We start from the raw sequence: 15,035 nt of genomic DNA on the forward strand, positions 1-15,035 counted from the left end.
AGCAGTTTTGTTGAGATGCCGGGGGATCCTAACATACTGGCTAAAGGATCCTTTACCCCCCCCCCTCCACCCAGCTCCTACATACATAGTGCTGCCTACAGTTTTGCATTGGCAAAGCTGCTAACAGACTCCTATTACCATAACGTATACGAGGAACAGAGAATGTGGTGCAAGCAATACCGTCAGGACGCAAGACCCTTCAAGATTTTAATACAACCTTAACTACAGTTGCCATTACACATGTACGCCTGCACAGCCATTTTTTGTTATCATGCCAAAGTATCTGATAAAAACACGAAGTACCTTTGTAATAAGTTTTGATTAAAAATGTCCTATTGTTCTGTTTATGCAGCTCTTAAACAAACCTATGTTTTTCTATGTCAAGATGGACAAGTCCTGTCAAAACTAATCCCGCAGTCATACATTCTTCATCAGTTCTCTATTTCTTGGTGAACAACTGACTATTTTAGCATCAAGTTGGGAACAGGAAAAAATGTGCAAAGGCAGGATCAGATCTTACAGGGTTTGTTAGTCTTATCCTGCAGTCATACTTTCTTTTTCCTGTACCCTAAACACACATGTAATAGTTTACCAAGAAGTAGGTGACCCGCAGAAGAAAATAGGACTGCTGGTTCAGACTACATTATGTTTGTTGTCTGTTACCATGGAGACACAGGTCTGCATAGCAGCTGTAGAAACATAAGACATTTTTAACTGGGACTTATTACAAAGTTATTTAATTTTTCCTTTCAGAAACGGTGGCCCAATAAAAAAAAAAATCTTAATCTTTTCTGATTACTGTGCGCACGTGCGCTCAGACGTCTATGGGAGTGTGTGCACACACAGCAATCTGAAAAGAGTCAGATTTTCATGTGGTTTACGGTGCTGTTGCATCAGACCTCATGCAGATTTCTCACCCCAAGAATTAGACAGAGGTTTTACTTACAGGATGTTAAATTCACTAAGATCTGCATGCACGAGTCGAGCATCCTGGTACATTCTCCTCATGTAATGTAGAATGTCCAAATAAATCTCTCGCGCCTTAGACTCTGACAACTGGACATTCTTCAACAATGGCGCAGGCCTTCAAAAGGAAAAGTGAAAATCGGAAATGACATACAGCAGGTTTACACTGGCTGAACACAACTACAGTCATACACAACTGCATACAGCACAACTGAAACCCCAAATATCTGTAAAAACCTTAATTTTTTAAATATAAATGTATATTAACGGGGTCGGTCAGTTACCTCATTTTTTTCAGTCAACTTAGACTGCTGTAAAATAACAAAAGTGGGAATATTCACCTTATCAATCCCGCCACGGTCCCCACCAATCTCGTTTTTTTTTCTGCTCCAGCAATGATATGTTGGAACGGCATGCGACCGTGGCAGCCAATCACTGGCCACAACGGTAGCTTCAGTAGTGTTGACACGTCATGAGTGGAGTCGGGTAAACAGAGACCGGGTAAGCATTGGCATGGGAAGATATTACCACTTCTGCATTTTTTTTTTTTTTTTTAATGAGACGACAATACAACCCCTTTGAACATCAGCTCTAATCCATAGATAAAATACTATTCTGAATGGTTTTCCGGAAAGCTTACCCAAAAATATATTTTAAGACATTTTAAGCCATTTTTCAACACTTTCCCAAAAAACGTTCGAGAATAATTGGAACAGATTTTCTCTCTAAAACCACATTTATGCCAACAACTCTGCTGGATGATTAGTCTGGTGTATCTTTGGACTGTTTAACTTCATTCCACCTATTAGTGGTAGTCACATTTAGGCCACGTTCCTGTATTGCACAGCGCAAGAAAAAAAAAAAAAGGTGTCCGAAAGCATCTAAAAACACAAGCTAAATGTTGGGCAAGGCATGGAAGACAGTTTTCTAGTGAGACGATCTTCAATATTGACTCTTCTTGAATACATACAACACACACTACTCACATATCATTCTTCCCAATGAATCCCATAAGTAGGACATGACTTCTCAGCATAATCGGCTCTGGACAGGGGATCCCCGCAGTGTTCAGCCTTTAGGAATGAAACAAGAGATTATTGATAATGATGGTAAGAACGGTTTCAAGTTTCAACTCTGCTTTTCAATGGCTTGCAATATATCAAAAAAAAGAGAGAACATTTTGATAAATAGCTATTCTGTATCAATCGACAGGTTTGCCTGCTGTGGGCTACTATATGAACAAGGCATCGTCATGTGAGACCCCCGAGCATTTAGTGCCCAAGAAGTTCACATGACATTGGAGGACATGCTCAGTCACATGACTTGCATCCCGTGTACTGACCTACGAGCCTTGTTATTAGCTGCATGCTGGCGATCACAAGACTAAAGCCATGTTCAGTCATGCAGGACAGGGGTGTACTATACTGGAAGAAGTCAGAAAGTAATGGGAGCAGAACGTTAAACTTGTGTGTATGTTAGAGGATTCACTGGTTTCACACTTTTGAATAAAATAACTGGAATACCCTGCGCCAGCTTGTTGGAGATACAGAACAGTTCTTCACAGACTTTGCAGTTTAGGGATACGAACTAGGTGTGTAAAGAGTGTATTATTGCAGACAGCCAAAATCAATTTAGATTTACACTATGCAGGGCCTGATTCTTCGTACGCATGACATCTGCCGCTGGGTGATCGTACGAGGGTTCGCCCGACTTTCCTCGAATGTATACGGGGACCTTTGGGCTCCTGTTTCTTACAACAGTTTTTCTGCACGATGCTCTCTGTGCATTCTCACAACTTTCCTTGCTGTATAGCACAATCCAGTCTAAGCTGTTGCCCTTATAGCCCTTCCCTTCCTCAGGTGGCAATGCACATTAGATAGCTGTCTCATATAGCACCCATCTCACCCCCCATATACATGTATAGGCAGGCATGTGTTCTGAACATAGAGTGGGGAGAAAGCCGCTGCCAGAAGGGTTTGCCAGCCGCCCATCTCCTCGAAAGCAAGAGAATTGGGCCATTAAAATCCAACTGTCCCAGTCCTCCTCTTCCCAACATCTGCAGCAGTCAGGGGAGAGTTGGGAGGCCACTTTACACAGATGATTTTCGAGTTCAGGTAATCTACATCTAAGGCTAATTTCACACAGGCGAGTGCGATATTGGACCGTGAATCAAGGACCAATATTGCGCTCGCCAACATGTGATTTTCCCGGGTCTTTGTATCAAAGGGAAGTAGCGATCCTCCATCATGGCTGTCGGATCACAGAGTGTCTCCCATGGTTTTCAATGGGGAAATTTTGCATCACGTACACAATGAAAACAATGGGCGATGCGATGGCACGACCAAAAAAAATAGAAGATGCTATGATTTTTTCCCCCTAAAATAAAGAGGAAAAAAAATATTATTTATTTATAATCTATCTATATATAATCTATCTATATCTCATGTGTATAAACCCCATTCAAAAGAATGGGGTTCTTAGTTGTGCATCTCGCGACGCACAAATCTCATACAAGAATCTCAGCCGTGTGAAAATGGCCTAAGGGTGCATTCACACAGGCAATTTTAAATTGCAAATTAATTGTACATAAATCACATGCAAACAAGACTTCTCATACTATGACTGGATTACACTTGCATGTAATTTAAGCATTTGCCATGTTCTCTCCTGCTGTTCCACGTTTTGAGGAAAATAGAAAAAAAAAACCAAAAAAACATTTTTCTCTAAACGAATGAAAAGGACCGACCTCTCAAGCCAGGAAACAGGTTAGGCTGCCTGTCCACGGACGGGTTTGAATTTAGTTCCCCGCGGCAATAATCTGGCTGCGGGAGAACGCAATGCATGCTTTCCATAGCGTTGCTACAGAAAGCGCAGAGCCCCTGTCCACGAGTGGAGAATCATAGCGATTCTGCAAATTGCCGCGATTCTTCGCGGACAACCCATCTGTCAGATAGGCTCACCGCGGAGATCCCTCTGCAGGCTCCTGCTCCCGGGCGGCAGAGATCCGCCGCGGGATACCGCAATGCCTGTGGACAGGCAGCCTAAGTCATTTGAGTACCAGTACTAGGATTGGAGGAGATCTTATATTCCGTCACTATAAAATCCCTTTCTACCGGACAGATCTTGTATAAACAAAGTAGAACCCGGTCTAGTTTACCGTATTAAATTCCTCATTTCTTTTTCTGCCCAGGTCTTCACCATTTTTCGAGGGTTCCCTTTGCAATATCCATGACGAAACCTGAAGCGTTAATGAAAATGTAAGTAAAGAGTACTAGATAAAAAGTTTGGAAAATGTCACAGGTAACTTCTGAACACAACCGGTTTTGCACCTACTGACCGCCCCAGTCCTGCAATCTGACACCTCGCTTTATGTGGGAATAACTTAATAATGCTTTTACTTTGCCAACTAATTTCAAGAATGTTTTTATGAAACATTGGAGCGGATTTACTAATGTTGTCTAATAGTTACAGTGCAAACTCTACTAGACAATCTCTAAATGTGCCAGATGTATGACTAACTGCAGGATAATACATCTGGCATATCCTTAGACTGTAACTTTATACACCCATTAATGGGCTTCTGCCTCATTCACATGAGACGACTGTCGGCTAGAAGATCCGTATGAGCGGGATGACGCCACAGCTGGAGGTTCGCGCAGAAGGTTTAGACAGGCAGATTACTGCTGACCATCACTCACTTCTTCACATTCAATGGAGCGTTTAAACGCAGCAAGAAGCCAGTGATTTACTTCCATAGTGTTGTATTCTCCATGGGAGTGCTGATTACATTGTATTTATCTTGCAGCCCTGCTGCAGAACAAAGGAGCTGAATGCAGGGAATCGACCACCTGCTGTTCTCTGCATACAGCACTGGAGGCTTATTTACATGCAAATGAAGGTGATAAGCTGCTAATGGACATTAGTGTCCATTAGCAGTTTATGCAAAACAATCGCTCAACACCTATTTTTTGAACGATTATCTTTGGGTGTAAATGAGCTTGAGGAGCGATGAGGGATTAAGTTAATGTCTCTAGTCATAAAGTGCTACATAACGTAGGAGGACAGCACTGGCTTTTACTTTTTTCCATAATTTGTCTTCTAAAACACTCATGAAATATGGTAATGAAGACAGTTTGTAATGCAGATTATTAAGGGAGCAACTGTTCTACAATGCATAGCGATGCAGATAATGCAAATACTGGTCAGTTTATTCCAGAAATAGTGGTTCAGGTCCGATTTCCACGCACTGTCAGTAGCCAACTCCTACAGAGCCTGCTGTGAAGACCTGTAAAGTCATTTTCTCAATTCATTCCAAAGAGAGCAGCGATCTGATTCTCATACGAATGACTAGAGGAAGCGACTTCCCATCTGCTGCTGTTTTCGGCTCAGTGCTCCTTTACATACTTCAAGACCGGAGTTTGACATGATCTCACCTGAATTCCCCGCTCACGTATTTATCGCGATCTTTAAACATCAGAATTGAGGTTTTATAAATCTTTATTGCCCGGCTTCCTCCATCTGAAGTGCTAGCATGGTAAACATTAGCCTGAAATGGAATCCAAGCGTGTATAGTGAGTTTACAATACTCTTAAGGAAATGAATAATTAGAGATAATAGAAAACTGAGGGAGCGTTCACGGCGTATCTGGGGGTCCATCTCAAATGCTGACAAAGGCACCGAGAAAGTCTGAAATAACTGTCTCAATTCCACAAAGTTTCCATTAATTTCCGGTATTTTAGGAGGGGAGAAAAGTGTGGGCAATTACGCTTTTCTATCCGACTAAAGTGCTGGAAATGAACAGACGTCTTGTGAATTGGAGGCCAAAGTCGTTTCCATAACACATAGTAAAGCCTATGGTTCGGGTCAGAGTTCTGCCTCCGCGTCATTTTCGGCATTTAAAGCGCAAAACGCGCTTATGCAGAAGAAGCCATTGAATTCAATGGGTTTTATTCTGTGCGTTTAGCGTATGCAGATTTTGTGTGTCAATACCTGCACAAACAGCCGTGTGAAGAAGCCCCAGTGTGTAAAAACAAATGGCAATGTAACAATACACACTTACTTCTTTGCCCGTGCTTATGCAGCCATTAATTTCTGATATAACCCCTCGCGTAAGCATCTTAAAAAGAATCATCCTTGTCCTTGGGTCCAGGACCTGAGAAAAGAAGAAGTGCGTTTCAGTTTACTTATTGTTGGCAAAGAAAATTTGCAAAACCTGTTTGTGTGAGGATAGTCGTACACCACTGTAGGGCCATAGCATATTATGCATGCAGGTCTGCGTGCGTAATAAGCCGTACCAATATCCCAATGGCTGCCATGTTGCCATTCACACAAATTGCATAAATTATGCCACAAGAGAAAAATCGCAGCATGTTCTATCTTGGTGCAGGTAACACGCACACACATGCCAAGATAGTACATAGCGATGGGCGGCACGCAGCCAGTACACAAGGACATTGTGTTTTGGATGCGTGCTTATATCTCGCAGCCCGCACGCCATGAGATACGCTCCGGTGAGCTCCGCCGAAGGCGGATGAGAAAAGTTCCAACTTATAAATACATTGTTTCCTGCACCTGCTGAGCTCCCCCTTCTCCCAACTAATAAGCTGAGCAGAATCCTCAATTAGGCCTCATGTCCACGGGGAAATTATATTTAGCAAATCCATGCGTAAAAAAAAAAAAAAAACCCCGCAAATCTGCATCCCATAGGAATGCATTGACCATCCGCAGTTAATTAAATAGCCGCAGATGGTATTTTAAGTGATTTGCGGTTTTCACGGGAAAAAAAAAAAAAAACCGTGACGTGCTCCATTTTAGTGCGGATCACGTGTGCGGGGCTCATAGAGCTCATATCTCAATTGATCTCCAGCATGAAAAAAAAAAGTCAATTATAGTGCATCCGCAGGAGAAATCTGTAGCAAAAAAATCCACGCGCGCCTGATTTTCCCCGTGGACATGGGGCCTTAGCATGCAGGACGCACTGTAGAACCCACTGACATCTTTTTCATAGGGCGCCTATTAGACAGTCTTCTCTATTCATGGTACATACCTGTTCAACAGTAGCTCGATCCGATTTGTCTTTAACCCGATACCTAGCGTTTTAAAAGAAAAAGGTCACATGACTATTACCGGTTTAGTCTTATTTTTAGTCAAACACATACTAAATTTAACACTTATATAGGTTTTACATCTCAACCATCCATGTACCTGCAGTTAAAAAAGTGAGCCATAGTTAATGCAAAAAGGGGATATCCCACCAAAATCATTTGTCACCCATCCACACGTATGACCACTGCTCCATTTACTTCTATGGGGCGGATGGAAGTAGATCGGCATTGCACTTGGCTATCTCCATAGACAGTGAATGAAGCAGTGATCACACATAGCGGCTCCATTCACCTCGCAGACCTGGGGTGAAACGTTCTTGTGATCGTTGGGGGTCCCAGCGGTGGGACTAACAGCAATCAGCAAGTTATGCCCTGTAGATAGGGGATAATTGGCTAAGATGGGAATACCCATTATAACTCTCATGCACGAGTTAAATAAATTATAAGTAGTAAAACTAATGGTAGTTTTACGTGGGCAGAATGTTGTGCCCCATTGACTTCCCATCTATATACAATGTCGACTGGCACTCATTACTGCCTTTTATATACAACAGGATGTATTGATGATCTTTGCATCATGCCAACATCAAATCATTTGTCCCCGTACAGTTTGCATCTCATCGTTTACGTGGCGAGATGTTGCCAACAAGTTTTGTGGCATTTTTGCTCATTTGTCAACTAATTGCGAACACGTGGTGCATGTGTTGATCAATGATAAACGATTTTGGTAGGATAACCCCTTTAATAAGGATATGAAATATGGGTCAATCAGCCCCCATTCTGCCAGGTGAGAGGATGACTCTTTCTGTTAACTACTATGAACCTCGTGTGGCGCAGAGTGTGAGTTCAGCGAGACATGCAGTCCTAAGCTCTCGCTCACAACCTGAAGGTTGCGGGTTCAATCCCCGCGTGGTTCAGGTAGCCGGCTCAAGGTTGACTCAGCTTGGTGGGCGGTAATAAATAAATTACCTGAAAGCGCTGCGGAATAAGTTGGCGCTATACAAATAAGATTTATTTTATTTCATTTTACTATGGCAGTTATGGGGAGAGCCGAGCAGACTAGGATATGCCATGAATGTCCAAGTTGGGAATAACCCCTTAAATGAACAGCATTGAAGCCATAGCAGCAGGCGATGTATACTCACTGCGCCGATTCTTTCTGTCTGGATTTTTCAGTGATTTTGTTCATAACCGAGTCAGAAAGCGTCAGTCTACCTAGAAAACGTTAAACACTTTGTTAATCCTAAATGTAAAGGGTTAATCACTATGCACAATCCTTACTGGTTAGCAGAGTCACCTAACAGGACGCTGATCACAGTATCCCCCTGCCAGTAAGGGCTTATTCACATGAGCAATATTGTTGTGCGATGTAATGCGCACAAAACTTGAGTGAATATGAAATTCAGTTTTTTAATGGACCTGATCACAATCGATTTTTTCCCCATCATTGCGATGAAAAAAAAAAAATGGCAGCGTGTTCTTTTTTTGGTCGATTGTCGTCACTTTGGAATTCAGCTTTTTTTACTAACTTTTATTTATCCATCGTCATATAAGGGCTTGTTTTTTGCGGGATGAGTTGTATTTTATAATGGTAGTATTTACTGTACCATATTATGTACTGAAAAACTTTTTAAAAATTCTAAGTGGAGTTAATGGGAAAAAAAACCCAAAATCCGCGATCTTTGAGTGCGTCTTGTTTCTACGGCGTACACACATAGGATAACTTTATTCAACGGATCAGTAGGATTACTACTAGAGATGAGCGAACGCACTCGTTTCGAGTATTTACTCGATCGAGCACCGCGATTTTCGAGTACTTCAGTACTCGGGTGAAAAGATTTGGGGGGCGCAGCAGCGGGGACCAGGGGGGAGCCCTCTCTCTCTCCCTTTCCCCCCCCCCACTCCCCGCTGCAACCCCCCACTCACCCACGGCGCCCCCCGAATCTTTTCGCCCGAGTACAGAAGTACTCGAAAATCGTGGCGCTCGGGCGAAAAAGGGGCGTGGCCGAGTAGGTTCGCTCATCTCTAATTACTACCATACCAAAAGGTTTTTTATTGCTGTACTACTTTTATTTTTTTTCAAAGCCATTTAATTTTTTTCATTATTTTCTTTCGCCATCTTCTGACAGCCAGAACTTTATTATTTTTCCGTCGACATAGTTGTGCGAGGGCTCATTTTGTGCGGGACGTCCTGTATTTCCGTTATTACCATTTTTGAATGCATAGGACTTCTTGATCGCTTTTCATTACATTTTTTCTTTGCTCAGGGTGTCCAAAAAAAGTATACAATTCTGGTGTTGTTTTTTTTTTTTAACTTTTACCACCATTTTTTTAAAATCATTAGTAAAACTTTTTAAAACTTATTTTCACTTTTTTTTTTTTTTTTAGTCCCCAGAGGAAACAAGAACATGTGATGCTTTGATGCTCCTGCAGTATAATGTAATGCCACAGTACTACATCATACCGCAATCTGATAGGTATGGCTTGCTCGGAATTCTGCTATGCAATCCCTGGGGCCTTTCAGAAGGCCCCCGGCTGCCATGACACCCACACTGCAACCTGCGATCTCATTGCAGGGGGCCATACAGGACGCCGGAACATTGGTCAGGGGATTTAAATGCCGCTGTCAGAATTGATGGCAGCATTTAGAGGGTTAACAGCTTATCTAAGCTGCTGCAGGCGTGTCGGCTGTAAGAAACAGTCGGCAGCCGCATTGTGTGAAGAGAGATCGCCCCGTGATCCCTCTTCACACATACCCCGAAGCTGCAGGACGTAACTGTATGTCCTGTAGCGTTAAGGGGTTAAGTGTGTGAGGTTTCTCACTTGTGATCCTTTGACGTGTGCAAAACATGTGCCTGAAGATCACAATTTTTTCAGAAGTGATATTATGCGTTTATTCAAAGACGCCTTGCATTGACAGGAAAAACAGCCCAATATTGTGCTCCCTTGTATGAATTTAGCTTAACTGTTCAGTTTCCCTGCAGCACCATCATAGGGAAAATTAAGAATTACATGGTGCCCATTCAAATTAATCTAGGTAATGCAGGACAGGCCAGACCAGCCACAGTGGGAGCCTCCTTGTAATTGCTCTCCACCTGGGCCAAGAGATCTTGAACATAGCAGTCCCCCCAATTAAATTAGAATTTAAGCAGGGTGTATGTAAATGGGGTTTATAAACTAGGCAATGTCTTTGAAAAAATAAATTTAAAGGGCAACTCCTAGGGAATTTTTCATTTATGAGGTACATATCCCTATAGTGTTACCCTGGTTAGTTATTCCTTCCTTCAGTTATCTGAAACTCCCGGTCCTTTCTCCTTAGATGCTCATGTGATCTCATTCTGACAAGGTCAGATTTCCTTGGGTTGTTGTGCTTCGTTTCTATTCAGTGTGTGATGCGGTTACATGAATCCTATCACAGAAACTAGAGGGGACAAAGACACTCCTATCACGGTTACTGATGATAACATAGCACCTATCACACATACAGGTGGAGCTTATATTGTAACAGAAGCACCTGTTATAATAGAGGAGATCACAGCTCATCCTCCTGACTGTATACTTATGGGCTGCAGCTTATTTAGAAGAATTGAGAAGCTAATGACAATTAACCCCACTCCCGACCGCAGGCAAACATGGTGCCGGATAAGCATCAGACAGGGGGCTCTACTGCACAGAAGTGACATAGAGGAGACCTCCAGAGTGTGACAGGCAATCTGGAGATGGGGGCAGCGAGTGAAAAAAAAAAAAAAGTTTTTCCGCAGGAGTGGCTCTTTAAAACCCAGGAGTCCTTAAAGTAACTGTGATGATAATGTCCCTTTTACAGAGGCTGACAGTCGTTTTAACGACTGCATGAGCCCTGACGTCACCGCTAAGGTCATCAGCGCTTGTTCACAGCATTAAGACTGAAAGACATCACTGGCGTCTGGCTCAGCGCTTCACCTTCTATGTGCAGTGCTGAATAGGAAGCGTTTACACGCAACGAGAAGCCAGCGACAGTTTTTTCACTGTCTGAAAGTCAGAGATAAAGCGAATGGATAGTGAGCGACTATGGTTACGTGTAAATGGGCCATTAGCCAACACTGATCCCTCATGCTTATGTCACAACAACATTTATACCAACCCTCTTGGTGTCCGGATCTGAATGCATTACATCACAGCGGGGCTCAGTCTGCAGATCTGCTGGACTCCAGCAAGTGCAATGCTCCGGGCAGAAAGAGGCGCCCTGCTGCATCTGTCCTTATTGTGTCCGTATGAGACACGGTCACAGCGGGGAAAGGTTTTACGTGCAAAGTGCCCGGTACATTGGCCTGACCTGAAAGGGGAAGCTACAGAAGCCATGCTACTGTTTCCACAGCTCCAATTCACTTCAACCAGAGCTACAGAAACAGTGTAGCGCTAAGCGCTCGGCTCTTTCCGTAGGCTATGGCCGGTAGCAGTGGTTTCCCATCTGGGCTATAAAAGTCCGGAGATGGAAATACCCCTTTAAGATTCTGCCATGCTGTGAATTAATCATACCTAGATGGATCTTGTTTTCATACTTCTGTAGAACTTTGTCCGACGCTGTAAACGCCTTATTTTTCGTATCTTGTCTGTTAGCCTGAAACATAAGAGAAGACACGGCTGAAGAGAATGGAGGGGGGGTACTTTTCTTTTTTTTTTTTCATTACTAGAAAGTGACAGATGACCAAGATCCAACCTGATTCACCAAAGACTGCAGAGAAAATGTAGACAATTACACACCAGAGTATCTTATACATTAACTGCACAGGTGTGAGCTACACACCATACAGATACAATGCAACATACACAACATACAGATACAATGTAACACACACACACCATACAGATACAATGTAACATACACAGCCTTATTAGATCTAGAAGACGTTTATGGAAGAAGTAAACAGTAAAGTGCCCATTAAATACCAAACTCCAAAGTGATAGGTCCCAGTCCCTACCCCCACTTATAAAAAATTAAGAGAACAGAATTGCATAAGATGCATCTGCAATACACCAACTATAACACAAAGGATGACCAAACTGATACCCACAGGAATCTGGCGCTCCAACTATGCCAACTCTGGCAGCAGGACCTGTTCCAGGGGTCTAGTAGAGAAGATTAAGGATCCTTTAGGGCCCTAATATACTGAGAATCTCTCATCTAGACACCTACATTGTAGTGCACTACTAATATAAAGGCCCATTTACATGCAATGATTGTCAATCAAAATATGTTCAAGCGATGCAATATGAGCGATAATCGTTGTGTGTAAACGAGGCCATCGTTCCCTCTTTGGCTAAACGATAATTATAAGGGGAGCTTAAAATCCATTGTTTAGCCAGAGAGAAGACAGGGACCGCACGCTGTGTTCTCAGTGGAGCTGGGGAATTACACTGTATTCTGCTGACAGCCTGCAAGAACAATGGAGCTGTGTGAGGAGCTCAGACCACATGCTGTGCTCAGCAAACAGCTCTAGAGGCCCTTTTACATGCAAATGAACCTGACAAAGTGTTAATGGCCATTAGTGTCCATTAGTACTTTATGCACAACGATCGCTAAAACTGTCAACCTTTCAATCGTTTGAAAGATTTTCTTTGTGTAAATGGGCCTTAAGACTATCGAAAAAAGTTTACTATTAAAGTGAATGCGATTAAAGCAAATCCTGTTCACATGTAGAGAAAAAACAAATGCTGCAAACTTTGTACTGTAACTCCCCTGCGCTTCTGCTGTGCTTCCACAACGTGTGACTGCACCCTACGAGCGTGTTCACATGAGGAGCATTTGGTGTGCATTTTCCACAGCGCAAAATGCGGACCATTGGTGCAGATTTGATGCATAGCTGCAGCAGACTTCACCACTTCGATTGAAAGGGTGAAATCAGCTGCGGATCCCTGTGAAACTCTGCACCAAATGGGGCGGACCCGCACCAAGATACACAGAGCAGAGGATTTAAATGCGCATCTGCGCCATAATCTGCCATGTGTGAACACACTCCAAACGAAGAACTTGGAAAACTAAAAAGAGGGGTGACTAGAGTCCTCTGCAAGTTCTGTATAAAGCCACATTAACCCTTTGCAATCCAATTTTGGATTCAGGGTTTCCTGGGGGGGGGGGGCGGCTTTCTCTTTCTGCCATTATACAATGGCGCCATCTGCTGGCTAGAGCCAGTACTGCGGTGTGGGACATGCTGGAAAGGGTCCCCGAACGGCCAGTAATATACAGTAAGAATACCCTGCCGGACGTCTTCCGACATCAGAGCTGTACAGCCTTCAATCAGAATGTCTTCAGATGTCAGACAGTGGATTGGAAAGGGTTAATAACCAGCAACCCGGCCTTCAGTGCCAGGGACTGATGACCATCTACCGAGTCCAGTAGTCCTAGTGGCACAGGGTAACACCTCCTTATAGCTTTGCCTGTCCCCAAAACTGAAGTAACACCTCCTAGTCTCCCCAAAGTGTGCCTGCTGGAAGCTATAGTGTCTAGAGAATGACGTGTTTGCATCACTTACCTGCGGGTTACTCCCTCTGGTAGCGGTATAATGCTTCGTAATATCTGCACCGTCCTCCCAGTACCAATCATCATCATCGTCGTCCTCTTCCTCCTCGCTGCCCTCCTCATACCGCTCCTGAGCAGCGAGCTCTTCCTTTCTCTGGAGGAACGTCTCATAGCTCTCCATGCCATCACTATAACACGGGCACACAGTAAGGCATCAGCACAGGGCAGGACTGGCATACATTATAAGGGGGGGGGGGGGGGGTCCGTCTTCACACCCTCATCTCTCATTACTCTGAAGGTCTTTAAAATAAGGGAATTTTGTAACTACTGTTCATTATAAGTACCCGATCCCTTTGCGCCTCCAGCTGTCATGGAGACCCGAGTCCCCTGTGTAGCGCCAACATATACCGCGTGTGAGCACACCGCACATCTCTGTTCACTTAAAGGGGTGTCTGACCTCAACAACCGCCATGCATCTGACTGCTCAGGACAACGACGAGCCCAAACTGTGCGTACCTACACATCCGTCCGCAGCCCGGGTGCCGAGGGGCCTCACAGAGCAGGACGGGGTTAATGGGAACTAACATCTCCCGTAGGACAGCGCATCAGGGGGCTTCGAAAAAAGAAGAGCTTTCGGATGAATTGCCGATTTTACAGGCGGGCGCCACAGGAAGCGGGTGCGTATTAGAAATACATCCCCGCTCCCTGCTATCTGCCCTAACAGCTCCGCAGGTGCGCTCACGGGGCTTTAAGCAGGCGAGAGGTTCCCCTTAAGTAATGCTGCAAATGTGTGAAAATAACGAAGGCAGCGGTCCTTACCCTGAGGATCCTCCTGGTCCTTGTTTAGGAGCGGCTACCACCTGACCACTGCAGCCAATCGGAGGCCGTTCTCCTGGCATCAATGCTCAGGTGCTGGAAGCCATTGATGCCAGGAGAACAGCCTCCGATTGGCTGCAGTGGTCAGGTGGTAGCCGCTCCTAAACAAGGACCAGGAGCATCGCAAGGCTGCAGCACTGGGTGTCAGAGTAGAAAATGGGCGAGTACCACGGCTACTGTTACCCCCGCCTCCACAGGTACATGTATGGGACGCTGCGCGGGGGATGCCCCCCGGCTCTACAGGTACATGTATGGGACGCTGACAGAGGGACCCCCCGGCTCTACAGCTACATGTATGGAACGCTGCCCGGGGGATGCCCCCGGCTCTACAGGTACATGTATGGAACGCTGCCCGGGGGGTCACTGGTCACCTAGAAGACCATAAACTCCGCGCCCGCCCACGTGACCGGCTCTGAGCGGAGCGCTGTGGCGGTACCCGCTACCTGTCTTGCTGCTCCGGCTCGGCCGCCATCTTGCTCCTCTCCAGCACGGACACGTGCCGTGGTGTCAGCTGTCCTCCGTGGCTTCCTGTGTTCCTCACTTACACGAGTCCGCTGGTATGCGTCTACCACAAGGTGGCGCTAGTCACACCC

The 15,035-nt window shown here is 44.5% G+C and overlaps 1 protein-coding gene across 1 annotated transcript in view; it reads right to left on the minus strand.

Moving 5' to 3' along the window:
- RIOK1 (RIO kinase 1) overlaps positions 1–15,006 on the minus strand; it is a 28,208-nt gene extending 13,202 nt beyond the window's left edge. The window contains exons 1-10 of the mRNA XM_066579298.1: positions 14,886–15,006; positions 13,580–13,754; positions 11,586–11,667; positions 8,216–8,285; positions 7,013–7,055; positions 6,026–6,118; positions 5,400–5,512; positions 4,124–4,204; positions 1,953–2,039; positions 947–1,084 (exon numbers count right to left, since the gene is read on the minus strand). Coding sequence (XP_066435395.1) covers positions 947–1,084; positions 1,953–2,039; positions 4,124–4,204; positions 5,400–5,512; positions 6,026–6,118; positions 7,013–7,055; positions 8,216–8,285; positions 11,586–11,667; positions 13,580–13,754; positions 14,886–14,914 — 911 coding nt within the window. The 5' untranslated portion in view covers positions 14,915–15,006. The remainder of the gene's footprint in view (positions 1–946; positions 1,085–1,952; positions 2,040–4,123; positions 4,205–5,399; positions 5,513–6,025; positions 6,119–7,012; positions 7,056–8,215; positions 8,286–11,585; positions 11,668–13,579; positions 13,755–14,885) is intronic.
- Positions 15,007–15,035: the final 29 nt, after the last annotated feature.

The sequence above is a fragment of the Eleutherodactylus coqui genome, chromosome 9 (assembly GCF_035609145.1).
Source record: "Eleutherodactylus coqui strain aEleCoq1 chromosome 9, aEleCoq1.hap1, whole genome shotgun sequence".
Lineage (NCBI taxonomy): Eukaryota > Metazoa > Chordata > Amphibia > Anura > Eleutherodactylidae > Eleutherodactylus > Eleutherodactylus coqui.